The sequence below is a fragment of the Caenorhabditis briggsae genome (genome assembly GCF_000004555.2).
Source record: "Caenorhabditis briggsae complete genome, chrV, whole genome shotgun sequence".
Lineage (NCBI taxonomy): Eukaryota > Metazoa > Nematoda > Chromadorea > Rhabditida > Rhabditidae > Caenorhabditis > Caenorhabditis briggsae.
This window is the reverse complement of record NC_013488.2, coordinates 8,542,996-8,569,916: the sequence shown is the minus strand read 5'-3', so window position 1 is coordinate 8,569,916 and position 26,921 is coordinate 8,542,996. Positions and strand designations below refer to the sequence as shown.

The 26,921-nt window shown below is 36.3% G+C and overlaps 10 protein-coding genes across 10 annotated transcripts in view; 3 read left to right on the top strand and 7 right to left on the bottom strand.

Annotated features, from left to right (window-relative positions):
• The window catches only part of CBG23481, a gene marked incomplete at both ends in the record, with an annotated part of 1,713 nt that extends 783 nt beyond the window's left edge, over positions 1–930 (bottom strand). Inside the window, 3 exons of the mRNA XM_002636707.1 lie at positions 234–356; positions 404–535; positions 802–930. Coding sequence (XP_002636753.1) covers positions 234–356; positions 404–535; positions 802–930 — 384 coding nt within the window. The remainder of the gene's footprint in view (positions 1–233; positions 357–403; positions 536–801) is intronic.
• A 213-nt stretch (positions 931–1,143) lies between these two features.
• Positions 1,144–2,168, bottom strand: Cbr-cdr-6.2 (the record flags this gene model as incomplete). The annotated part of the gene is made up of 5 exons (XM_002636708.1): positions 1,144–1,293; positions 1,340–1,595; positions 1,641–1,708; positions 1,755–2,009; positions 2,064–2,168. 5 exons carry the CDS (start codon positions 2,166–2,168, stop codon positions 1,144–1,146), a joined length of 834 nt encoding a protein of 277 aa, XP_002636754.1.
• A 1,390-nt stretch (positions 2,169–3,558) lies between these two features.
• Cbr-cdr-2 lies at positions 3,559–4,664 on the bottom strand (the record flags this gene model as incomplete). The annotated part of the gene is made up of 5 exons (XM_002636709.2): positions 3,559–3,708; positions 3,758–4,016; positions 4,077–4,144; positions 4,192–4,314; positions 4,365–4,664. 5 exons carry the CDS (start codon positions 4,662–4,664, stop codon positions 3,559–3,561), a joined length of 900 nt encoding a protein of 299 aa, XP_002636755.2.
• A 1,594-nt stretch (positions 4,665–6,258) lies between these two features.
• Positions 6,259–6,785, top strand: CBG23485 (the record flags this gene model as incomplete). The annotated part of the gene is made up of 3 exons (XM_002636710.1): positions 6,259–6,388; positions 6,432–6,611; positions 6,658–6,785. 3 exons carry the CDS (start codon positions 6,259–6,261, stop codon positions 6,783–6,785), a joined length of 438 nt encoding a protein of 145 aa, XP_002636756.1.
• Positions 6,786–6,881: 96 nt separating this feature from the next.
• On the bottom strand, positions 6,882–8,137 carry CBG23486 (the record flags this gene model as incomplete). The annotated part of the gene is made up of 6 exons (XM_045237403.1): positions 6,882–7,103; positions 7,142–7,369; positions 7,417–7,503; positions 7,547–7,740; positions 7,790–8,020; positions 8,071–8,137. 6 exons carry the CDS (start codon positions 8,135–8,137, stop codon positions 6,882–6,884), a joined length of 1,029 nt encoding a protein of 342 aa, XP_045097740.1.
• An 8,528-nt stretch (positions 8,138–16,665) lies between these two features.
• CBG23487 lies at positions 16,666–16,935 on the top strand (the record flags this gene model as incomplete). The annotated part of the gene is made up of 1 exon (XM_002636712.1): positions 16,666–16,935. One exon carries the CDS (start codon positions 16,666–16,668, stop codon positions 16,933–16,935), a length of 270 nt encoding a protein of 89 aa, XP_002636758.1.
• A 592-nt stretch (positions 16,936–17,527) lies between these two features.
• On the top strand, positions 17,528–19,274 carry CBG23488 (the record flags this gene model as incomplete). The annotated part of the gene is made up of 8 exons (XM_002636713.1): positions 17,528–17,599; positions 17,648–17,764; positions 18,066–18,185; positions 18,233–18,360; positions 18,409–18,573; positions 18,621–18,847; positions 18,893–19,022; positions 19,076–19,274. The coding sequence occupies 8 exons, from the start codon at positions 17,528–17,530 to the stop codon at positions 19,272–19,274; spliced, it is 1,158 nt and encodes a 385-aa protein (XP_002636759.1).
• Positions 19,275–19,456: 182 nt separating this feature from the next.
• Positions 19,457–22,800, bottom strand: Cbr-srh-25 (the record flags this gene model as incomplete). Its single annotated transcript, XM_002636714.1, has 11 exons — positions 19,457–19,592; positions 19,639–19,852; positions 20,306–20,437; positions 20,484–20,565; positions 20,645–21,069; positions 21,117–21,259; positions 21,306–21,550; positions 22,075–22,215; positions 22,269–22,424; positions 22,510–22,682; positions 22,725–22,800. 11 exons carry the CDS (start codon positions 22,798–22,800, stop codon positions 19,457–19,459), a joined length of 1,923 nt encoding a protein of 640 aa, XP_002636760.1.
• Positions 22,801–22,953: 153 nt separating this feature from the next.
• CBG23490 lies at positions 22,954–26,101 on the bottom strand (the record flags this gene model as incomplete). Its single annotated transcript, XM_002636715.1, has 14 exons — positions 22,954–23,163; positions 23,213–23,476; positions 23,520–23,778; positions 23,848–23,943; positions 23,988–24,064; positions 24,109–24,319; positions 24,363–24,451; positions 24,635–24,814; positions 24,865–24,933; positions 25,322–25,480; positions 25,656–25,814; positions 25,875–25,940; positions 25,985–26,017; positions 26,063–26,101. 14 exons carry the CDS (start codon positions 26,099–26,101, stop codon positions 22,954–22,956), a joined length of 1,911 nt encoding a protein of 636 aa, XP_002636761.1.
• A 272-nt stretch (positions 26,102–26,373) lies between these two features.
• Positions 26,374–26,921, bottom strand: part of CBG23491 — a gene marked incomplete at both ends in the record, with an annotated part of 4,941 nt that continues 4,393 nt past the window's right edge. The window contains 2 exons of the mRNA XM_045237402.1: positions 26,374–26,616; positions 26,666–26,833. Coding sequence (XP_045097739.1) covers positions 26,374–26,616; positions 26,666–26,833 — 411 coding nt within the window. The remainder of the gene's footprint in view (positions 26,617–26,665; positions 26,834–26,921) is intronic.

Below are 26,921 nucleotides of genomic sequence, written 5' to 3'. Positions count from 1 at the left end.
GTCCGTAACGGATTGTTCGCGAATCACCTGTGCCCTCCCCTCTCCTGGTGTGCGCCTCATGGCGCAGCTGTGTGCGTGCGCGGCTATTGTGCGGAAGGCCGCGGGTTCGGTTTTGGTGGCGGCCAACCTTTCATTTAAAAACCCAAAACCGGACAGCCGGGCACTAGGACCAACAGACGCGTCTAGCGTTTTATATATAAGAAAGCTTTTCCAAAATGTTAAAATTCACTCACCGGAATCTTGAAATGTTGTCTCAATCGAATTTCAATCAAGTCAGAATCCGAAATATGTTCCCCGTTGAGCTCAATGAATGGCAGTGTGCCGTTTCTGGAACGAAGCTTCGCGTTTTCAATAACCTAAAAAATGTTCCGGAAGTATAAAAAATCTAAAGATGGAAACTAACCTCATAGTTGATTCCATAAACTCTACAAATTATTTCGATTTTCATGCAGAATGGTGACATATTTGGACAGTTTTTAAGTCGTCGGAACTGATAGATATAGACGGTGTCAGGTTTGTAATCGAATTTGTGGATCTGGAATTATTGAAAAAATTTCAAAGATACTTACCGCAACAGTATTAGAAGGACCCCTTACTGTCAAGTTTGAGCTAAATTATTTTGGCTAGTATGCAAGATATCAAAAATTTGTCAACTGCTAAAACAAGTCTGATTTTATGATAAACAATTTATCAGTTGCCAACTTTCTTGCCTCTTTGACAGGAACCGAGAAAAATTGGCTCAAAGTTATTACAAGGTTAGGGTTCCTTCTATTACAGGTTTTAAAGTAAAAATGAACTTACTCCTGGCTTCGGTTTGATGGACGGAAGAGTGAAGAACTTCTTGATTTTAAAGGCCACATAAACTGCTCCAGCCGATGCCAAAAAGGTCAGAGGACGGGACAAAACAAACGCCTTTGCCTCGTCGAACATGACTCCAGGAGAAACTTCTAGTCAGGGACAATCAGACTGAGGTTCCTTTCGTTTCTATCTTTTTTGTTCCCGCCTCTATCTGACAACTGTTGTCTTATCTCTAGATTCGATTTTACGATTGAATGTCATCACCGAGTTCAGGAGATCAAAACATGTACCAGAGAACAAATGTTTTATTAATGGCAAGTCTGAGACCTGGAGACAAATGAGAATTTAGATAGTGAAGTCGTTGGGGTAGACTTCTTTTCTGATGCGTTCACAGTACTCCAAAACTTTTGGGAAATCTTTCTCGAGAACATCAGAAATGTGGGTGCGGAATGGATAATAGACAGAGGCAAGTTGCCCAAATACAGTAGCATCAGCCTAAAACTTTGGGATTATGTCATTAAAACAGTTTAGGCAAACGAACCGGTGTGATCTTTTCTCCGAACAGGAATTTTCCTTTAATGGAATCTTGAATAACTTTGAGATCTCTATGAAGAAGCTCATCCAACTCTTTTGGTTCGAAATCTCCAATAGCTCCAACTGAACGAGCATAAAGTTTTGATCCGAAAACAGCTCTGACCAATGGGACCAAGAGAGCAGTTAGAACAGTTGGCAAGTTAAGGAGACCTACAATGGTCTCATAGAAAGCATCGACAGACGACTTATAGCGGATCAGAATGCTGAAAAAGAATGGTTCGGGAGTCAATTTAAAATTGTGAACTCACTAGAAAAGATGATTGTCAGCCATTCTACTAAGAGCTACGGATTGAGCTTCTTGATCAGTTGGTAGAGACTGAAATTTTTTCATGAGCTTTGAAGAACAAAAAAAAATAGCTTACTGAAATCTTGAAGTGTTGTCTCAAACGGAGCTCAATCAAATCAGAGTCAGCAATGTGTTCTCCATTGAGCTCAATAAATGGAATAGTTCCGTTCCTGGATCTGGCGAACGAGCTCTCAACAATCTCATACTGAATCTTGTTCACTCTACAAAGAACTTCCAACTTCATGCAGAATGGAGAGAGATTTGGACAATTTTGGAGTCTCTTGAACTGGTAGAGATAGACGACATCTTTCTTGTAGTCAGTTTTGTGAATCTGGAATTTTTCTTACAATTAGAAGACTTGAGAAATGTATATGAGAGAACAAACCGCTGGCTTTGGTTTGATTGTTGGTGGTGTGAAGAATTTTTTGTAGAGGAAGAAGGCGATGGCTCCAACTACCAATGCGGTAGTGACTGGACAACAACACACCATTCTGAAAAGTTTTATTTTAAGTAGGTCTCGTTTCGGCTAAAAACGACAAGAAGTAAAAATATTTCAACCCCAGATAACTTGTATTTGAAGAATAAGAGTTTTTAACCAAAAAACCCAAACAACAAAGAAATCGTTAAGACTTTCTGAGCGCACAACCCAGCCGTATTTATACTGACATTTTGCAGGGATAGGGGGTAGAGTCTACCCAGTGACCAAGTGTGTTTGAGAGACTACAGACGGGCAGACAAAGTTGTGTGCGTTTGTGTCCGAGTAGCTGACTTTTGCGACCTAGATTAAGATGGGGCGTTTTGATATTGAATTCAAGTAAATTGGATGGTGGTTTCGTTCATTTGGATATAGAAAGTAGGGGATATTTAATAAATTTTACCTAAAACTATCAAGGGTTACAAACGTTAGAGTTTGGAGAATTCGAGTAAAAAAAGGGAAGAAATCAAATAATACATAAAACCGTCTCTTATCGAAGAATGTGTTTTGTAGTGGAGTTTGTGATAGGCACTGTTGTGTTCGGATTTTTCGAAACCGTGTTTCGAAATAATAGTTCAAAAAAAACTGGTTGATATGATTTTTTGGGATGATTGAGAAATTGAAATTTTAATTGAAAAATGGAATTCACTGTTGGAAGTAATTATATGTGAAATTAACAAAGTAAACTCGAAAGATTAGTTTTTTTTTATTTTGAGGAGTGCTCGATCGTTTAGAAAATTTGGAACAGTTCGTGAAAGGTTCGACTAATGAATTGAATTGATAATTCTATGATCTCTAATGCTGCTGGGCCTTGATTAATTTTTTTGAATTTCTGAATTTCCGAACTTCTCATAAACTAAATTTCTGAGATCCTAATTCAAAAAAGTTTCCGAATTCTGAAATTCAGCAAACCTGGGTTTTTAAAAATTTTGAATTTACTCAGTATCTAGAATTCCGAGATTTTGATATACATAAATATTTAGCGAATTTCAAATTTTCTAATGTCCCGAACTTTCAATTTTCTCAACGCCTGAGTTTTTTTCTTATTTCCGAATTTCCAGAGATTTGAATTTTTGAATTCCCGAATATCTAAAATTTCAAGTCTATCAATTTCTAATTTTCCAAATTTCTGATTTTTTAAATTTCCGAATGTCTCATTATCCAAAAATAAATGCATCCTATAACTAATTGTAAGCTTCACATTTGTAAACTTCACATGTGTCATTTTACAGTTTTTATCAGATTCCACTTTTCTTTTAGAAAACTTTGATGTTTAGTTTTTATCGTACACATAAACAATTGTAGTTGACATCTAATTCAAAGTTTTTTGTGTAATCATTTTTTGATGGAAAACCATTGATTAAACAGGCAGTACAAAGTTTATTATAAAGCAAAATACATTAATTTAGATGGTGAAATCATTTGGGTAGATCTCAGCACGGATTCTCTCGCAGTACTCCAGAACGCTCGGGAAGTCTTTCTCGAGAACATCATTGATGCAACAACGGAATGGATAAATCACTGATGCGATTTGACCGAAGACAGCTGCGTCAGCCTAAAACCCCAAATATTTCGAAATCTCATCGTCTAAATCAGAATCTTACCGCAGTAACTTTGTCTCCGAACAAGAATTTCTGGTCTCCCAAATAGTCTTGGATCGTTTGAAGATCTCTATACAAAACGTCCTTCATGTCATCCGGGTCAAAGTTTCCAATGGCCATTGTTGATTTCTTGTAAACCTTTCTTCCGAAAACTCCACGAATCAATGGCATCACAACTGGAACCAGGAAATTTGGCAGTTTGAGAATCTTCACGAGAACATTGTAGAATTCATCTCCCTGGATTTTGTAACGGATGAGAAGGCTGGAAAATGTTAGGAGTTATGTGACTTGGTGAGCCTAGGTTTCATAGGTCTCAACTCACTTGAACAAATGATTGTCAGCAAGTCTGGTAATTGCGACGGACTGTGCTTCTTGGGCTGGAGAAAGAGACTGAAAAAATACGAATAAGCACATATTCGAAGTATTTTCAGACTAACTGGAAGATCGAAATGTTTACGAAGACGCATTTCAATGAGGTCAGAGTCAGCAATGTGTTCACCATTGAGCTCAATGAATGGAAGTGCACCGTTTCTCGACCAACGGCGTTTCTCATCGCAGATCTGAAATTATCCAAACATCAAAAAAAGCCTGATCTTGAGAGATCTCCTACCTCATAAGGGATTTTGTATGCTCTACAGAACACCTCAACTTTCATACAGAATGGTGAAAGATTTGGACACTTTCTGGTTCTCTTGAACTGATACAGGTAGACCACATCCTTCTTATAATCTTTCTTATATGCTTCTGGTTTTGGTCGAATTGTGGGAAGTTTGAAAACCTTTTTGTAGATAAAGTATCCAATGACTCCCACGATTATAGTAGTTGTTACTGGGCAGTTACAACTCATTTTAGCTAGAAATTTCAAAAATTTCAGCGCTCTGTACAATTTGAAAAGAAAAAATGACAACATAGTAAGAAAAGAGTGAAACGTCTTGTTTACTGGAGGTTGATGTCTGACAAATTGTTATTTATATACTGGGAGAGGGAGCGAAGACGACTATTTCGAAATACGCAGAGAGTGAAAGAAACGTGGACATAGTTTTGTGACTAAATGTGTCTAGAGAAATGATGCAAATCGTATAAAAAGAGTTTTCTCTAGCATAAGAATATATATATATATAGAATGTATAGAAGAATGAAATCATGGCAAAACCATTGATAAAAAGTTTGCAAAAGCCTTGTTGTAAACTTAATTTCAAAGATCACAACAAATATTTGCACTCAACTTAAACTCTCAAAAATAATTCTGAATATTCGCAACTTTTTTGTTTAGGATGTTGGATACCCTGATATCCTTTCAGCTAGGTATCCTTCTTTTCACCAATACACTTGAAATTTGATCTGATATTCAGAGTAATGAAATAATGTTTTAAAAAATGATACATAAATCAAACCGTATGAGGTGGTTGGCTCTCACGATGTCCATGCTTCTGGCTCATTTTCTGAAACCATTGCAGCTAAAGAGCTCGGGTAAATGCCAACATTGCAAGGTTGATTATGGATTGGTACTGAAGAGGTTAGGATGTGAAATTTTTGAACTCGGAAATCGGAAGTCGGAAAGGAAAAACTGTCTGGAAGTCGGAAGTGGGAACTCCTGCCATCTCTGATTGATACATACCTTGATTGAAACTTGGAAGATGAAGGCACATATCCATTTTTGAAAAAATATGTTCATTATTTCGTGTTAAGAACTTCCTGCTTGTGTGTCGCTATTTTTCAGGCTTGTTGTGTGATAATGGGCAATAACATAGTTTATCAACAAGAAATTATTCTTGTACTTTGAGCTCAATATCCTCGATTTTAGATTTTTGATAGCTCTTATTGAATTTATTATAATTGAGCTCAAAGTGCAAGTGTATGGCGGCGTCCTATTAAAGTGCTTACATTAAGTTGAAAAAAGTAAAACAAGAACAAAAGAGCTATTCCTCAACTGTTGCATTTTTTGTCTCTCAGATATCTTTATGAGGCTTCGTTTTTTAGACTCATCATCTGAACATTCTAAATATTTCTAAACTGCAGTTGGAAAGCAAGTCCCAAAAATTAGGGATCCTCACCCTAAAGAAAAGTGCGTCGGATTTCTGAAATCCCGTTTTTTGCCACCTATTATTCTACCACATGAATCATGATTCACATTTTGAAAAATTGTTGAATTATTCAATAGTTTTTTTATAAACCCACACAAACAGTTCTTTTTTATTTCAGGAAAATGAGCGAAAAGAATGCAAAGTACTGTTTGTTCAGCATGGAATAATTTACGTTGAGCCCAAACGCCCAACTTTGAGTCGTATATAACGCGGTCGTAGGAAGCATAATGGCAGCCTTGAGATTTTTGAACCTATTTACTTTTATACGTTTCAGGTAACAAAAAATGCTGTTCATCACCCTGGTTTCCGCTTTGTTTGCTGTCACTTCAGCCCAAACCTGTTCCAATGGTCAAGGAGGTTTCGAACTGAATTCTGAGAAAATATCATTTGGTTTTTTTATTCATTTAAGATTGTTTGAAAATGACAGTCAACACTTTTGACATCTACATGTGCCCTGAAGGAATGGCTTGCTTGAAAAATGCCACTTGCTGCGAGTATGCTGACATCGTAGTTTCCACCACGACCACCACCACCGCCGCTAGCACCAGCAGTAAGATTTTTTCCTAAATTTTTTAAAATCTGGAACTTTTCAGCATGCGTCGATAAGGTCAACCCATCCACCGGAGTGTCTGATTGTCCAAAGAGTGCCTACCTTTGCAACGATTCCACCTACTACGCTTTAATGACTGAGCAATGTCCAAAGACTTGTAACAGATGCAGTGGAAGCAACAACAGCAACAACAGTAACAACAATAATGGAGGATCTTCATCCAGTTAGAATTTACCAAAATATCTTGGATTAAAATAACCAAGTTCCAGGTTGTGTTGATAAAGTGAACCCATCTACTGGAGTATCGGAATGTGCATCCAAGGCATACTTGTGCACCAACTCCATCTACCAGTCTTTAATGAAGGATCAGTGCCCAAAAACCTGTGGATTCTGTTAATTCTCTTTTTACAAGTTCCTGATGAACAGCTAATTCGACATTGAATACGAAATAAAGCATTTTATTAAGCAAAAAAGTTAGAGTAGTTTTATTGGTTTATTTGCTTTCCTCTTGCTTCTTCACAGATTCTTTTGATTTCGGACTTTGAGTTTTGACGGAAACTGCTGGAGAAACAGGACTCTGCTTGACTTCCTCTTTTTTGGCTATTGGATTGTTTTTGGATTTTCTGAGTGCCCACATCCGATGATCATTGATATAAGTCTCCAATGAATGTCTCCATTCTCGAATGTATTTTGCACGAGCACGTCTTCGATCCAACTTAAAAAAAAATAAGTGAGTCCGAAACAAAAACTAACCTCAAACTGTGAATAAATCAGTGGAGAGATCAAAACGAAGATCACAGAAAATGCTGTGCCAATGCAAGAGTATAAAAGGATTCTTGTGGGATACACATTCTTCAGGCGATCCTCACATCCTTTTTCGAATGTAGCTCCACAAGTCGAATTCTTGAAGTGAGAGTTGTGAGGGCAACGGATGTCCAGCTTAGAAGTGAATGGAATGAAGGCTGTGGACGCTACTGTCGCCTGGAAATGAATGAAAATGTTTTGTAAGGTTTAAAAATGTGACCTACATTTTCAAAACCATAATCTTGGCCTCCATTCATTCCACAACAACAATACCTTTTTTGAATATTGTCGACTACTTGGAAATGTTTCAGCTGCAAGAGACATATTGCGCCAAAAGGTGTTTGATAGATTTACCATTTCCGGATTGACGTTCGGAAGAGGATTCGTCTGATTCCTTGAACTTTTGGCACTCGTTTTGTTAGACGTTGGGGTTAGGTTCGAATAATTTGTATTGTGAACTGTAGCAAAATCCAAAATCTTCTGAAAGCTATCACTGATTTCTGATGTTAGTTTCAGTCCATGATCGTCTTGGAATGTCAAATAAATTCCTGGAATTTTAAATTTTTAAAATATGAAGACAGAGGTTTCTGATTTCACCTGATAAGTAGAACGGTACCACAAAAATCAAATTGATCACAAATGCAACCACGACGAATCCCTTTCGAGTCCGAGTATGACCAATGGCAAAAAAAGCTATCAAAGAGAAGGCAATCAACATCGAAAGACTGGAAACCGACGCTTGCATCCAATCGAAAAGCCAGATGTCGTCGGTTCCAAAAAGTAGAGGATGGTCATTGGAGTTTAACGATTCGATTGTTTCTTGGAGTACTGAAAATATAATTGAAATAGGTCGATACAAATTGAAAGATATGATTGACCTGTAAAAAGGATGCATAGCTTGATGAAAAGAAATACAAGCAGAACAGTACGAAATTTGACTTTCATGGTGTCCGTGGAGAATGAGACATGTGTTTTTGAATTGGGTTTTTGATTTTTAATTCAGTAGAGCTAGGGCCACGCAATTTTCAGTGAAGAATGTTGGGATTTTGTCAGATTTCCAGGAGACTCCTTTTGATTAGTTTCACCAGCCTATGGCCGGCTTCGCAAGACTTCGCGCAGCTCAATTTACTTTTAGTTACGTAGTTTAGCTTATCAATGTGTTAAGCTTGAGGATAGGGTTACGAACGGTAGTAGTGGGTAGTTTCTAGCTCTGAAAATGAACCGAGTTATGACCGAACAAAGTTTTTGTGACCCACCGGCGGATTCAGAACCTTAGAGCAGTTAGAATCCTAGTGATCAGAAAGCTCTATCTCGCTAAAGTCATGCAATTTTCAATGAAGAATGTTGAGATCTGGCCAAACTTTCTGAACGTCTTGATATCGATGACTCCATCTGCAGGGTGGCGCACAATTACCCGGACTGATATAAACGGGTCTATCTTTAAACATAAGTCTTAAAAGCATAAAAATTGGTAGAAATATAATTTTAAATTTGATTCAAAGCTTCTTTCAAAGCGATTCCTCAAGTCTAGGTATTGTTATGATTGTCCAAAGATGAACGGCGTAATGTTTCTTGCATGCTGTTGTGATTTTCATAAGATGAAGACACTTGGACAAGTGATAACTCAGCTCAACGTTGATCAATCAGTTTGAAACTTGACGAATTTACTGATGAGCTTCTAATTTTCTCGCACTCCGAATTTGAGCACAGTTTCATCCTTTATTCTAATTTTATACTAGTACAAACTTCAGTCCGGGTAGTTATGCGCATTGTGCTGAATGAATTGTTATGATTCGAGACCCTAACATGTTATCTATTGATCAACGTCCTCTGCGTTCCCTTACCATGAGAACGTTCTTTCTCTTCAAGAACATTTCAAATTTCTCAGAATCCATCTTCTGCATCGTCACCAAATAATCTTATTGCACTTCCATCTCGCATCGTTGATTCTGCTTTTCCAATCCTTTCAGAAAGGATCCGAAAACTTGGTGGCGCGAGAATTACCGGACGTTTTTTTCTATTCTTTTCTCACACAAAAACAATTGAAGGAAGAAAAAAGAAAATAAGAAAAAGAAGCGGTTCGCGGAAGAGCTCCCCGGAGAGGGAGCAGCTAATCATATTAATGCATCCTCTCGCTACTTAGACGGGAAGTCCAACCAAGGTACCCACCCCGAAAATAAAAAAACCAAGAACAATCATTTTTCATTGTCCAGCTTTTTCACATGATATCTTAAAAATTCGAAACTTGGGGTTTTGCAGTAAACAGGCAAACATTTCAATCTCTTCTTCCTGAATATGAAATGATCTGAATCAAAAAAGCATAACTTGATAGTCATTTCTCTCTCGTCAACTCGACGTTTTACATCCGGTTCTTTCTTTTTTCTTCTTTTTCTTCTTCTTTTTTTCCATCTTATTGTTCTTCAATTTCTTTCAAAAATCCATTAATCTTGTCGGTTGTTTCTTTTTCTTCAATCGACCTCTTACAACAACAATTTGTGTTTGATTCTCTCAATTTTCGAAGTACAATTTAATGACAGATTTTTGATTCATGACTCTTATTTCGAAGGGGAATTTAAATATCCCAGAAGCTCTTGTAATGAAAATAGGTCAACGAGTAAAACTCAGTCAGACGTTGGCCTAGTTAATTTCACAAATGATACGTATTTTCTTCTTCCAAAAAACTCCACAATAAGTCATAAAGAAGGCGACGAGAGAGAACCCAAAACGTCTCCAATTTCATATTTTTATTACTTCCTTCCCATTCTTTTTTCCTTGAATTTTGGGGAATAGTTTTTCTTAGGTAACAGGAAGCTGACCTAATCTCTGCTTTTTCTCTGAAAACAATTTCCTTGTCTGTAATTTACTTTTTTTTTTGGTAAAAACAAACAGCTACATTTTAATCCTACTTCACGTTCACAAACAATTCAGAAAAAAAACGACTAAAATGGTATATGACTTGACAGCGGTCACAAACTGCTTTGTTTTGTTTTTGAAAGCAAAAACCACTTGAACTTCCAGGCATTTTTTAAAAACGGGTTGAAAGCAAGTTACCGTAAAATCTGGAAGAATTTTTTGGCTTTTAACTTTAAGCTAATTAACCCCGGTTTCTATCAAAGATATGAAAAAATTTCAACTAATAAACTGAATATCGTAATGGGTCGTAATGTCACAAACACTTTATCAGTTGACACATTTTTCATATCTTGCATAGGAGCTAAGAAAAATTAACCAAACTTGACAGTGTAGGGGTTCTTCTATTACATGTTTTACGGTATCGACGATATCTGGTCAAAGAAGTATTGCTAACGATATTGTGCGATTTAGCCCTTTTCTTGAACAAGTTAGTTCAAAAATTCAAGGCTACCGTAACATGAAAATCATAGAAAATCAGAATTCAAGAAAATTGATCCGAAAAATGTAAAATTTTTGAGGTTACGGTAGTTTTCGTTCTGAGACCCTTAAACCATCCACCAACGTTTCTCATCCACACCGTCTTTTTTTGTACAATTATCACTGTGAAACCTATATTAGAATAGCCCTTGAAGTTGAAAAGCTCCACTAGTTTAAGTGCCCCTGATTTTCTGTAGTTTTTTTTTGCTTTGATTACATCATAGGTGTTTTTGTTTTGTTATAAAGAAAATGTTGATGGATGTTATGTAGAAAAACGAGTTTATTCGAAAGACGATGTCCCTCTAATAGAAGTGCCCTCCTCAGCAGCATCACGAAAAATACTCGTGCCCCCCCCCCCCTTGAAGTCCCTCAATAGAGATACTACAAAAAAGAGAATGGTTTTTCTCATACAGGCTTCACGGTATACATGGACTTTTCATATTTTGAAGGATTTTAGTAGTTCTAGAGAAGAAATATCTCATAACGAAAATTAGAAAATAGCAGAGCAACGATTTCAAATGAGAGTATTGTCTATTCACTTCTTAAGTTTAGAATGAATTCAGGTCAAAAGTCCTTTAGTTTATTTCATTATTATTGTTGTTTTCGTTTTTGTAATAAAAGTTCATGCCTTCCTTAAAACCTTCAAAAATGTAATTGAAACATTTCTGATCATTCATACCATCAGATCTCTATTTATCCATGATAAAACACAAACATCTCCACTAAAAACAACTCCTATTTTTCTCCACATTGCCATTCATATAAAACATTTTCCTGTTCCAATCCGATATTCTCGACTCACTCATTTTCTTCTCATCAAATATTTCATTTTCCTTATTTCTTCTCTTCTTCTTCTACTTCCGATCTTCTTCTTCTCTTCCCTTGACCGGCACCGGGGACCTCCGCATTTTCCGCTTTACGAAAAATAAATCTGAAAGTAAACCTTTTTTGGGGGTGAAGGACCAACAACTCCACCGTCTTCCTTTTTTTCCGATCCATATCAATTTCTTCTGTTTTCAAATTCTCAAAATGTTTGTCTTGGACACACAGACAAGAGCTTTTCTGTGTTTCTTCTTTCACTTCTTCCGTATTCTTGGATGAATCAGTTAATGAACGTTGTTTTCTTTTTCTTTTTTCTCTCAAGTTTCTTTGAATATGCATGAACGCTTTGCTCTTTTTTATACGGCGGTCATCCATCCCACTTGATTAGTTTTTAGCCCAATACAAGAGATTTATGGACTTGTGGTAATCTAATAATATCTGGTATACTGTTGTTTTTTTGTAATATTTTTATTTTTTTTGTATTGATACACAAATACAACCTAAATAAGATATAACTGAAACGTCTGACATAGAAAAAATAGTTGAATCTTAGTTGGTCATAATCTAAACTACTATTTTTAACTTTTAATCTTCGAAACCCTCGATTCTAAAGTTTCAAACAAAATTAGAGATTAGCATTTGTTTGAATTTTTGGTATGACATTTAGAAACATTATAAATAGAACTACTTCATAAAGGATCTGATTCTCCAAAACCTCAGAAAACTCAAAATCTCCAATGTCAATATTATAGGAAACATGAGCTTTTCCGGTCAATCTCCCAATATTATCTTCTCCTCTTGCGACTATTCCGTAAATAAGACACAAGACATCTCGTCATTCTCTGAAGCCTATAATTACAGCTAGCAGTCAAGAGCTCAAAAAAAGCCCGAGTTTGACCTTATTGTTTGAGCTTTGTTGGGCTTCATAACAAAAAAACCAGAATATTAGGTGAGAGAAGATTAAGATAATATGTTTTTCACTATTAGTTATAAGATATCCTTGTTCACTTTATTTTCTAGGAAAAATATTTTTGTGCCACTTGAGACTGTTTGTTTTTTTTGCTTGAAAAAACATCAATTAATGTGAGAACTACGTATTATGCATACTCGCAACGGACTGGGCTTTTTTTTCAAAAATTTCAAGGTCCGGCCCATTTCGCCCCGAGTTTTTAGTAATTATGTTTTCCTGTCTTTTTATATAACTTTTTGCGTCAATTAAAAAAACAAATTTTCTGCCGAAGAAAAATATAATTTTTTTAATTTTTTTTTCAAATGTGGAAGACCAGGGCCCACCAGACTAGGCCGTGTCCCGCTTTTTTAAGTAGGCACCAAAATTTTTGCAAACTTCCAAATGTTCGTACTTCTCTTTCGACCATCTGAACAACTTGACAAACTAGTCAGACTAATTCGAACTAAAATCCTTGTGGACGAATTTTGACGCAACTTTCCCCCCGGGGCAAAAACGTTTGATCTAAAATCCATACTTCCCCAGTCTTCGAATGGATTCAGAGTCTGGGATTTAAAACCCAATTTACAGCTTACACAAGTGCTCTCCTCTTTTATGCAACGGCAAAAGGGTAAATGAAAAATCGGTTTGAATTGAGCAGCGGGGGCAGTTTTTGCCTCGACATTTCTCGCTCTCGTTTCAAGAAGTCAAGGACAAGAGGTTTCGGAACGATTGAGCTCCCATGTCTGTGTTTTGTTTCTCAAGGAGGTCATTCTCCAGAATCTTTCCTTACTCATGACCCATCATTTCTTTCCTTTGATTGTATCAAATGATTGAGAAGAAAAACGTCTCAATTTCCTGAATAGTACATTTTTCCCTGGACCCTTCTTTCGCTGAGTTGCCAGTTTAACATTTAGTTTATTCCAGTTCACTTCATAAATCTAGCTTCGGCATCTTTTTGTTAAAAGCTGAGTAAATGATTTTGGATCTAGATACCGAAAGGTGAAGTCGCTGACGTCTAGAATACGTCAGATGGCGGTAAATCAAGAATCGTGCCGAGAGATTGAGAAATTTTTCAATCACATCATTCAAACAAATGCTTATAATTGCAGTTCGACGATAATTGTAGTCTAACTTTGTTTAAAACCAAGCAAATCTTTCAGCCTTGCTGTTACAAGTGATCGAACGCATTATCAGCTTATCACATCTCCCTTAGGATATATTTGACCTCCTTATTTCTTTTTTTAATTTTATCCCATATGTCCTTCCTCCGGAAAATCCTCTTCCAATCCAATCTAAGCATCCCTATCTAACTTTTTTCGAATCATACCATCTAGCGTCACCTGTGACTTCAGAACATCTGTCTTTGGGATAAGAACTTTTTGAAAAGGTGCCTAATTTTTAGCCTTTTTTCAGAACCTTTTATTACTAGAAATCTCTTGGAATCTCACTATTTCTGGTGTATGAACTTTTTGAAAAGTCAATCATTCTCAATAGCTATACATAATATCGGACATTATGATTACTGTACAGAGATAAACATGTTTTCTTTTTCTAGACAAACAGTGATATCAAATGCATGGTCATTCTTTCCCAGATACTCGCAAAAGAAAAGGAAGTTATTCTGCAAAAAAAACGATGGCACACTTTGAAAATTAGTCCCATCTTTTTTGTAGAGAAACTTTCATCTCTTTAAACATTCTCCCAAATTCAATACCAAAAACAGGAAAACTCCAAGGAAATTGGACGGTCGCATTCTTTCAGCATTCTCATCTTTTTTTTCTCTTCGATCTCTTCTGAAACTCAAATTGACTCTATTTAGTTTGTAGACGACGGGGGCAAGAGGACGTCTTCTTTTTGAGCGGATTGGTGGGAAGTGATTTTGGAAAAAGAGAAGTGAATGTATAATTAGCAGGAGTGACGTGCAATTCGAGTTAAAAAAAATAAAAAGAACAGAATACTGATTGGGTGACTTCATTTGGACTGCGTAGGGTCTATTACATTGAGACTTGTATCTTTGGATGCTTCTTAGAATGGCTGAAACAATATTCAAATCATGGATTTTGTCTATTTTCGATATCATAAGTTTTTGAACTCTACACTGAGAATTTGTAACATCTGACTACCATAGATTTCATTATATTTTCAATTGAATATTCTCAACTTCACTTCATAAAAAAGCTCAAAAAAGATTCACTCATGCATTTTAATTAGCTTCCTTCTTACGTGAATTCTTTGATTTTAGAAAATCCTAGCTTGCGATTGTTTCGCTTTTAAGGTTTGTGCTCTGATTCTTAGAGCAGAGAGGACAGGAGATTCATAGGGCAGCGGCTTTAGCTTCTCCTGCGTGGCTCAATCGGTGGCGCACACCGCCTTCAATAGTTGTCCCACAAGTTCAACTCCTCAAGAGGTTTATATGACAAATATTTCGAGGCAGTTGTTTTTTAAATGCTCCCCAACTTTAAAAAGTCTTTTCTCTATCTGAACTGATATTTGAAACATTTTTCTCAAATCATCTAAAGTTTCTACGACATTCCTTGACCCCGTCTCAGTTCTGCAACGGTCAGCCGAGTACTTTACCCAACGGACCAAGTTTCTTTGCTCAAAACACAAAGCTTGAACAAAGATCCGGCAAAGATTTTTAATTTCGAACACCACAAATCTGTTTTACTTCCTTCAAAACACAGTAAATTGAAATTTCGGCGAAACGTTCGAGCCAGAGGCAATCTCAGAACTTTCTTATATTTCTTCAAAATAAAAACAATCCGTTTCTTTTTCTGGAGAGAGAAAGAGATACTCGTATTTCATGCTCCAACGAGAATCACATCACACTCAAATCATGTGTAGATTGAAACAGAAGATCTCTTCCTTATTCGGCTCCTTTAGTTTTTTTCCAGAGTTTTCTAGAAATAGCGTGCAGTTATTTTTTCGAACAAGTTTATGATTTTCAAATACCGAAAAACCAGTAAAAGAAGGGCTCATAACAATTAACTTTGAGCCAATTTATCTCGGTTCCTGTCAAATTTATAAAAAAGTTGTCAACTGATAAATTGTTTATCATAATATCACAAACATTTTATTAGTTTACATATTTTTGACATCTTGCATAGGAATTGAGATAATTCAAACTTGGGGACCCTTCTATTACAGGTTTTACGGTAATGGTCAGGAGAATATGATGTTTGCGGTAAAATCTTCTATGCTTTTCTATTTCTTCATCTTTAATTCACTACACACCAACAAAATAATTTCGAACCCACATCATCATCATAATCCCTTGAAGCCCTTTTGATAACAATAGTAATTAAATTATGAGTGTGTTATACTCTTGAGAGAAGAGACCAACTGATTCTGATTATAAATCTGCTAATCCCTCGGTTCTTATAGTTTATCTTCTTTTACAATTCCCAGATAGCTCCTTTTTCTATAGAGAAATCTCCTTTTTAAGAATTAGTTCTCTTTTATTTTTATTTCCAAAACTATCATCTAGGGACCTCCAAATCATTTCTTGGAGATTTGCACCTTTGGCGATCGCTTCCTCAACTTTTGATTCCTAAAATTCCTGACGACATCACTTGAAAGTGCCTTTTTTGACACTTTCCTCTTGCCCATCAGGAGGATTCTTAATTGAAATTAGATACTTTTTTCTCTTCCCTTGACAAGTTGTAGTGGAAAAAAACGAGTATTTTCGGACTATCCACCCACTTGATTCCTATTTTTTTGTAAACATGCACGTTATGTAGATATTTAGGTAGAATTCTATCTCAATTGTTAACATATTTCAATTTCAAATCACCGTTCTATGATATATTTTAAGATTTATTTCTCAGCCAGGATTATCGAAAATATCAGCTTATGAAGCATTTAAAAATTTATCCATTGCTTCTAGTAAATTCAAATTGAATATCCCGTTTTCTTTCTATCCTTCATTTTGATCAAATGCACAATCTCGGATATTCGGTACTCCTCGTTAATCACTTAACTACAGTAAAATCCGTAATAGAAAGGCCCCACGCACTGTCAAGTTTGAGCACAATTATCTCGGCTCGTATGTTAGATATCGAAAATGTGTCAACTGATAAAATGTTTGTGATATTATGAAAAACAGTTCACGACCTAAAACCAACAGTATATAAAATCATATACTAAAACGACAATATTGAAATTCTTCTCTGGTTATCGGCAACTTCATCAACCTCGCCCCAAATCAATCCACGTGGCTTATCGAAGAGAAGGCTATATAAGGAAAAGAATTGGAAGGATCAAGCAGTATCAAGGAAATCTCTCCTTCAATCTCCAACTGCTCCCGCCACCGATGTCTGCCTCCAACTCCAACGGAATCGCCAAGTCCTCCAAGGCCAAAACCACCAATGCCGGATCCTCTGGAACCGCAACTCAAGAAGCTCCAACTGACACCGTCATGGAGGATCTCTCGTCCGGACCACTGCTTCTACTTCCGAAAGGTACAACTCAGTTTACGGTTGATAGTTTCAATAAAGTTGTTTCCTCTACTCTTGTTCAACTTGCTCATCAGTCTCATAGGTCAATAAAACCTATCTGGGGCAGCACATGTTATTTCATTTGAGACGCTCTCATCTCCCTGTTTTTTTTTCGGAATTCTCGTTTTATTTTTTGTACAAGCCGTTGATAATCACAATAAGTTTTTCCGCATCTATCTCAGATCATTGACCAATCGTATAACCTGTACTTTCCAAACACAGGATCTCTCGTTCATCCATCTTTTTTTTCGCTTCTCTCCGTCATCATGAAGGCCTCCAGCTGCAAATAGTCGCATTTCAATTACTCTCCACTCTCATTGCTTTTCCAGAACCTCATGACTAACTGTGTCCGAAATGTGCTACTTTTATATTTGTCTAGTACAATTTTCAATTTGCGTCAATCAAAACTTTGGCCTGGAACATATCGTAAAATCCAGTATTCGCCATCAGGGCACCTCTTCTTGTTCTTATTGACAAGAGCGCGAGCTGGGCGGAGCCTCCATCCCTTCCATTCCTCCCTTCCCATTGCCCCACTTCTCTATTTTCCATTTCGAATTTCAATTTTTCTCTCCAACCCCAAAATGAATTCGACTCCTTTTTCTCGAATTTGAATTTTCCGAGTACAAAATTTGATAGCTCTCCCACTAGCTAACCCATTTGTTCTATTTTCAGCTTGAGATGAACCTTACCGTACTGGCTGAACTGATTGAGCTCCGTGCCAAGGCTGAAGCGGAATTATTATGTGCTCATGTGAGTTTAATTTTCAATAGGCAGGGAATGACAATTTGTTTGTTACAGTATGAAACTTATACACCTATTCGGTTTATTCTAATCACAATCGCAACGGTCATTGCGTGTCTTGGAACTATTGGAAATGCATTGTTGCTCATTGTGTTTTCATCTAACAATAAGCAGGTGAGAATATAAGTCTGGGGGAAAAATAAGTGTTCATTTTCATCTAGTACCTTCCTAGTCTTTTCCTAGTTATCCTGGTCTATTCAATCATCAAGAAATTTTGAGGAACTTTCAAACAACTCGTTTCCTAGAAGAGACAACATCCGACTTTCATTTTAAAAGATCGGCTATGTTTCTTAGAACTTTAAAACTCTAGTTCCTGTCAATTTGACAGCATTTTTCACACGTTGTTATCTAGAAAGTAGCTCTTACTTGTTCCTCGAAATTTTCAATTGACTGAAAAAAGTAAATTATTTCTCAGATCTCTAACACACCAGCCACTTTGTATCCGTCTGTACTTGCCTGTCTGGATCTTGCAATTTGCTTCGAATACATTCTTTTATTCGGTGTAGACGCGTTAGTCAGCTACTTAAAAATTGAGGTGAGGAACTTGGAATCATCTCAACTGACACTCAACTTCTCTTGCAGAGCCTATTCTCACTATATTATGTCTACATCGTTCCTGCCTACGTGATGGCTCGAATCACTCAGCTGGCTATCCCTTATATGCTCATTTTCGCCACACTTGAACGCCTCTTCTGGACGTCCAAGAACAAGTAGTCCTGATGATTTGTTTAAAGGATTCTAAAATAGAATTTTTCCAGAAGCAACCTATTGAAAGCATTTCACTCTTCTACAGGACGACACATTACAGTTATTGTTTCTTTGGCTATGTGCATTTTGCTAAGATCTCCTAGCGCATTTGCTATCCAAGTGGATGATTATCCAAAGTGTCCAGACTTCTTCAGAACTAAAACCACAAATCCAAGGTACAACCAATAGCACATCACACATACACTAATTGAATCTGTTTTAGAGAATGGGCTCAAGAAAGTGAGCTCTACCACTTCTTCGATTTCCAAGTGATGACCATTGCTCAGACTCTTGTTCCATTTGTTCTGCTGGTTGGACTCAATTTGATTATTGTGAGAAGAATGTGCTCGGATAGTGTGCAGAAGGAAAAGCAACCAGAGCCAACAGAAGTTTGTTTCCAAGAGGATCGGTTGTTAACACAGATTACTCCAGTTCACAAATCGTCTACCTGTAAGTTACTGAAAAGATAACAGTCGAATAAGTTTGATTTTTCAGCAATGGGTCTTTCATTCCCTTTGAAAAGCATGTCTCCTGCAGTGAGAAGTGCTGTTTTCACAATGGCAGCTATCGTAACTTCTTATCTGATTTCAAATATTCTTCACCTCAGTCTCACAGTCCTGGAAAGGTGAACAATATCATTATCGCTATCGTTTCATATGCTTAATTCGACAATTTCAGATCAGGACATCAAATTCTGAAATCCGAAGAGGACCCACAGATGTCTTCCACTTTCCATACTTTCTTTTCGGACTTGGTTTCCTTCGTTTACATGTTCACATCTGCCATTCGCATCGTCATTTATTACCTTTGCAATCCTAAAATCCGAGGGGACCTCATAGATTTCTTCGCAAATCGAAAGAACGCTGTTTATCTTTAAATTAGTTACAGTATCCCGAAACCAGTGCTTATTCATTCGGGTTAATTTATGTTAAAGTTTTCATTTGACTATACAATTTCATTGGAATATTTGAATTGCGTGATATTTACAGAAATAAATTATTTTATACATGTTCTGTTGATATTTGGAGATCGGATTGAAAAAAGGAGAAGACTTGAAAATTACAAAATATAATTGATAAAGAAGATCAATAAAGTTCCTAAGATGAAAGTGGAGGAAACATCTCTGCTAGCAGCATTTTTCCAACTAACACCGCCGCCACGTTGATGGAAGAAGCTATCCCGTTCGTTATTGCATCTGAAAAGGACAATCTGTCAGAAGAACTCAGAATAAATAATCATACCTATCCTGACTACAAGTTCTACATTCCATATTAGATTCAAATCCGGGAAGTGTGTCACATGGAAAATCGGAACATCCACGACGGAATGCTCTTCCTTTAGAAGATAATCGGTAGCAAAACTGAGCCGATGAGGTACAGCTTTCTTGGACCCAACGATCCTTTTCGTGACATGTGGACCCATCACAAGTTTCGCAGATTAATGCAATTACGGAGCCTGGAAGCTTTATTAGTTTATGGGTCAATTGACGAATTTGCGAGAATTGGATCCATCTGTTCGAAAACTCAAATGCCCACGATAGAAAAATACCTAAAACATTTGTCCGAAATATCAAAAACTCACCAAAACCGAAAATCGTTAGGAAAATAGCAACTTTGAGCATGTTGATCACAAATGACAAAAATAGAGCAAAATGAGGAATACACTAACAATCAATAGTTGTTCTGTTATCAGTTTTTATGTTGTTGAGTGGGTTGTTATCATACTATTGTTAGGGGAAACGATGAGTCATTCGAACACAGTCAATGTTGGGAAAATATTAAAACTTTGTCACTTGAACATGAGTTCCCATTTTTCGAACGTTCGCTATTGTTGTCATTTCAACAACCGTATGAACTTTGATTCCTTAAACTTGAATTCTTATGCTTGAAACAAAAACTAATAGCATACCAACTGGGAGAAAGAAAAAACGACGACATAAAATAAATAAGTGTAATCTGTACGGTTTATGAACAAGTATTGTAGTCATTGTGGACAATAGGCCATGAGTTGCTATTAGACAAAGCCCAGGTTGGACATATTCTGAAAATTTGAACAGATTTGAATTAAATTCTGTTTAAATAATCACTTTGATCCCAGTTTTTAATCAGCAGCAGAAGAATCAACCCGAGACCAGCTGGTAAAACGAGAGCTGAATACGGAATCAACACCTGAAAAAGAAAGACTCAGTCATTCTTGATATTTGTTACAACTTCCTGGTTTGGCACAAAACACACATGGTTAACTTACCTGCAGAAGCAATCCTTTCAGAAACTTTCTCTGAACATTTTGCATTTCTTTCGACAGCAGAATCCGTGTAGCTCTTATGACATAAAACGAGTGACCAGCGTACAGAGTGCATAAAATCAAGACTACAATAATCCCTCCAACAAAATAAAAATGCATAAATCCGAATGGTTTTGTAGAAAGCACAACAGTTCTTTTATTCCAAATATCACATGGAGCGTTTATCCAACCATCGACGACAATTTCAATCAATTCTCGATTCTCTATCTCTTCAAAGTACACTGGCAAAAATACATGTAGAATTCCGGCTATATAGTAGACGGATATTTTGAATACTCGATATTCAACAGAGTGACGTAAAAAGTGGAAATTCGGCAATACACTTTGATGTCTGTATTCAAATAAGCATGTAGTCGATGCACCAACACCTGTAAAACGCTAATTTCATTCATTTTCCGATAATTGATTGTCTGACAGGCCAGCATCAAGGTAGTAAGATAATATTGAGATCGAGTTGAAATAAATGTTGATAGCAGGCCTATTGGGTATCCACAGAGAAAAGGATAAAATATGATAGGAGTTGATAAAATTGTGAGAAAGATGTTAAAAGAGATGATTCTGGAATATGTATAATGACCTTTAATTTAAGAAACTTAAAACTCACGATAACTGAAAAACTAAAATAAGCCATTTGTAGGATTTCATATTCCAAGGAGATTTGTTTAGAATACAATACACCGAAATAAGAAATAATGGTATCTGTAAAGCCCCAATAATGTTCATAGCCAAATAATATATATTGTTGCTTTGATGTATCGATTTTTTCTGAAGACATTGTGCATAATGATCCCAGTAACGGTTAGAAGCCGCAATGAATGGCGCTTCATCAGAAGAGTAAGAATATTTCATCAGAAAAAAAAATATATCAAATGGAGGAAGAAAAAATGGGGAAAAAATCACTTTACGCTAAAGGATTGATAAATCACCTGTTGTTATTTAGGAGACTACTGGAAGAGAAAAATTCTGGAAATTGAACTTTGAATCTGTATGACATATAGGTAATTCGAGACAAACTTGGGATACGGCCGGCCGTAGCATTTTGATTAGGGTATTTCTGGGCAAGCTAGGATACGACGCCCTTGCAACCCTAGTGGTTTCTGACATACTGAACATAAAAACAAACTGATTGTTCCTAACCAAGACCCACCTACACATGACTCCAGCAATATTTTTATTAGTTCAGCATACATATTTATTCCCAAATTATATATAAACGTTTTTCCCAGTTATATACAAATGTAAAAGTGTTCTTTTTTATACAATCAAAACATGTTATCATTATTAACGTCATCAGACTGATTGGGTAAAACTTGGCGGTCTGCTTATTGATCTTGTTTCAATTCCCAATCGAGCATACAGATAAATCCATCCACCTGCTGAAGAACTGCTTGTGAAAGCTCTCCGTATTTCTTTACACTTTCACTATCACCCGAATCGATTATGTTTTGCAGTTCCTGGCAGATAGTTCGGAGAACTCTTCCTCGTAGAATACCATCGAGTTGTGTCAGAAAACTCTGAAATCAATAATTTTAACTAGTTAGTAGTTAAGAAGACGACAGGATCCCACCAGATGCGGGCTAAGATCGTCGGTGTTGTCCACAACCAATTGCCGAAAAGAAATTATCTGCTTTCGAAGCAGTTCTCTGTCCGTGTCCAGTCTTGAAATATCGGTACTGTTGGCACCTGGATTCACATGTGGTTCTTCACCAACCATCGGGTTACACTGTAATACATAAATTACATTTCATTCATTTGCACTTATTGACCAATGTATTGATGTTCTGTAAGCTGTCCACAATGCGATGTACCGTTTCCATAAGCTCCAGAAATGCTCTTTTCTTTTCATCTGGAACATGTACTTTGCCAGTTTCGGGCGGCTGAGAAAGCTGAACTTCCAAGTCTTTGACACGATTCAAACAGTCGATTCTTTCTTTCATTCTTTCAGTTTCATTCCTAACATTTCTTTCAAGCCTTTTATAATCTGAAAACATGTTTTTTGTGGTATCAAAATAGAGAAATTAACTTTTCTTCCAAATTTTTTCGGTGTCCCGCCCTACTTTCTCGCAGTTTTTTAGAAACCTGCCCCAATAATCCACCATTCTGAAAGTAATGTTATTGAAATGATAAGATTAATGACTCAACGATATTGAACAGTACTGTAAAACTGCGAAAAAAACAAATTACAAACGAAAATAAATTAATTGCCAATTGGTTATTTATAGCTTAAAAAGAATGAAAAGAAATATGGAAAATTATTCAATCTCTTCAATTATCACAGTTTGGAAGGGGACAAGATCATGAGAACTACTATTCGGTGGGGTTTCCGATCTCATATCGTTACTGTACTCTTGTTTGAGTTCCGCCAACGTTGGAATCTTGTTCGAATACATTGACACATCATCAATGTCTTTCTTGATGTGATCAAGATAAGATTCGTGTTGAGAGGAGACATAAGTTGGTTCCTGGAACATTTTTCATCAAATTGAACTTCACAAACCATCGAGAACTCACTTTTTTCAACAGCTCTCCGTAGTTCTTCAATGAGCTTCTCAACTTCTTACATGTATACTTTACTTTATCCACTGAATCCTTTATGCAGTATACAAAGCTTTTACCAGTATTTTGCCACTGGTCGTAAAGAACTTCAGACTCCTCATTCATCAAGTTTTCAACTTGTCCAACAGCGCCAATTAGTGCTTTCAAAACCGGGACGATTCGTTGAATTTCTCTGCTGACATCTTCTGATCTATCACAGTGACGTTGGATTTTGTTTGCCTGAAACTTTAAACCTGATCACTTTGACTATAATGGCAAGTACCTCAGCATAGAATCTTTTGAACAGATCCATAATGTTTCTATTCGAGTTTCGGAGAACGTTTAGTCGATTCGTCCAGTTGTTCTCGATAATTACATTCCAAACTTTCATCTGAAGCATCTTCTGGATTTGCTGCCATTGCTTTCTCATTTGATTCATTTTTTCTTTGTTTAGTCTTCGAACTTCTTCCATTTTTCTCTCCATTTCTTCGTAAATTAAACGCGTTCTTTCTTCATGCTTCTCTTGAATGCGTATGAGTTCTCTGAAATAGGAGTAATTAAACATTGATTCAGAATTTAAATCTAGTTTTCTTTAAAAGTCCTCTACTCACTCCTTTCTTAGGTGGTCTTCTTTTTCGTACATAATGGTATCTTGTTCAAACTTTCTATCTTTTGCCATGATTATCTTCTCATGCTTCATTCGTTCTCTAAATAAACTTTAATTACTCCAATATCCTGTTTTTTCACTCACTTCTCCCTTTGATCCTCAATATTTCTTCGTTCCTGATCTCCTTCCCGTTTCAATTCAAGAAGTTCTTGTAGATAAGCCTGAAGATTGGTTATTAAACAGATCACATAACTTTGAATCTTACCTGTTCTTTCAGTCTATCCTTATACAAATTTTCGTTTTTCAACGAATCTATTTCCTCATTCATTCTAATTTTCGCTTCATTTCTTCGAGCCGCTTCGATTTCGTTCTCTTTTCTCAAATTGGTTTCCATGAGTTCCTGCATTTCCTTTGCTTTTCGAAGTCTCTCTTCATTCCGTCTTTTAATCTTCTCCTCACGTTCTCTTTCTACTCTCCTGAAGTTAATTCTGAACTATTTACACGGAGTTCCATACTTACTCGTCCTCTTGTCTCATTCGATCCAATTCATCTTGGAGTTGCTGTTCAGCTGGAGACACAGAGTTTTGTGTAACAACAGTAACAGTTCCCTGAAACATAATTGTTTAATATTTTAAACATTTTCCAATCTCACATCCGATTTTTTAGTAGATTTTTTAGATTTTTTAGTAGATGCTTTGAAGATACTCTCCCCCATTTTTTTAATTTCTGAATGCAATTGTTATATTGAAACACAGAACCATCCAAACAGTTTCTTTGAATTATTTACTCACCGAGAAAAATCCTTTGTGATTTTTAACCATACTATTATTCCCATAAGATGGAGGAGCTATCTGATAAATAGGCTGGGGAACACCGGATGGATTTTCAGCATTCAATTGCTGTACATTCAAATGAACTAACTGTGGTAGGCTGCTTGAATTCTGTGTGCAACGTTGGGGGTTAATTGAAATCTGAAATAGTAAATCAAAGTCAACTCACATAGACGATCAAGTTAGTTTACCTCTTGACCCCTACGATTTTGATCGTACCATGCATTTGGAGTAACTGCAGTGTTGACAAGATGTGGTACCTAAAGCTTGAATTGAATAAAAAACTCATTAATTACAGGATTACAAAAAAGTATTTCAATGGAAAGAGCTGAAACTAAAACTTGGCAACGCTTTGTTTTTCAATAGGACGTTTAGTCGAATGGATTATTTATTGCAAAGCCATTCCTCAATCAAGATCAATATATCCTATCAATTATTTCAATTTAATTTCACAACTAATTTTCGATCCGTATGTTTATTTTACTTATTCTCTAATATATTTTACCCTATTAGAACATCTTCTTGACTTGGAATATGTTTATCATGTATATTTTATTTTTCTCACTATCAGGGTTTTCGAAATCGTAAATCAGAAATATTTTTTTAAAAAATGAGCATCCGAAATATTCATTTCAATTATTGACTCACCAAGAAAGGTTCAGTGGAAGTTGTAACCGTTCTGTTATTCTCAGAAGATGGGAAAGTTGGATCAGCATTGCTTGGGACAGATCCAGATGTTCCCGCATATGGTGTTTGTATATAGATAGGAACTGTAGTGTTGGAAGAGCCGTGAGGATAAATTGGATTCTGAAATTTACTTATTCTCTAATATATTTTACCCTATTAGAACATCTTCTTGACTTGGTATATGTTTATCATGTATATTTTATTTTTCTCACTATCAGGGTTTTCGAAATCGTAAATCAGAAATATTTTTTTTAAAAATGAGCATCCGAAATATTCATTTCAATTATTGACTCACCAAGAAAGGTTCAGTGGAAGTTGTAACCGTTCTGTTATTCTCAGAAGATGGGAAAGTTGGATCAGCATTGCTTGGGACAGATCCAGGTGTTCCCGCATATGGTGTTTGTATATAGATAGGAACTGTAGTGTTGGAAGAGCCGTGAGGATAAATTGGATTCTGAAATAAAATCGTAAAATCAACTCAAATAGTCTATGTGACATAGACGATTGAGTTTACCCCTTGACCCCGTTGATTTAGTTGATTGGCAGGTTGAGGTCCTCGATTGTTGGGAGGATACGGTGCCTAAAGTTTGAATTGAATAGAAAATTCATGATTTGCAGAATTACATTATACTGAGAGCTCACAGGTTGCTGTGGTGACTGAAAAACAATTTAATTTGAAAAAAATAATACTTTTTATCTCACTTGAGTGCTATAACTCCAAGTTTGGTTGTTTCCGGACATATTCAAAGTCACCTAGTCTGAATGGCAATTGATTAACATGGAATGCAAACATAAAAATAAATTGGAGGTAAATGTGTATGTATCATACATATGGGTAGGACCGAAACTGCTAGTATGGAGAAAGGAATTTTTATAAAAAGTTAGTAGAACGAAAAAAAATCCAATAAGAATATACAACGGGAGGTAATGATGAGGCAGAAAATTATATTAAGGATAGATAATTTCGGTAGTTCTTCGAAGTCAAATTTCCTCTTGATTTTGCTTCAGTATTACTACTGCTCAATAGCTCTGTGCTGAGAACTCGGAGCGCTTGGTAGATGACTAATTTGGAGCTGTTCAAACCCGTTTTCCAAACTGTTTCGTAGAGTGGAAAACTCGTTATAAAGACTATCGGCAGTTTTCCCATATTTCTTGACAACTTCCAGTCGATCATTATCGATCGCTTTTGGGAGATTATTACAGATGGATAACAATTCATCAGCATTCATCAAATTTGACATGTCGGTTATCAGTTTCTGATTTTTTTTTTGAGTTTTCAACTTTTCTAAAAGTTTTCAAACTCACAGAGCAAGTATCATATAGTCTCCGATCAGTGAGATTGGTGTTAATCAAATACTGTCTGAACATCCTCTGACTGTAATCAAAACAGTTTTTTGCTGATCGAATACTTCTAAAGTCTTCATCAAGCTCTCCTGGAATTATGGTTGGTTCTTCATTATGTTGGGGAAGACACTGGAATAACGATTTTTTATATTGGAAAGATTATTATCTGCAGTTTCGAAATCTTAAATGATGATCCAAAATGAACTCACAACATCTT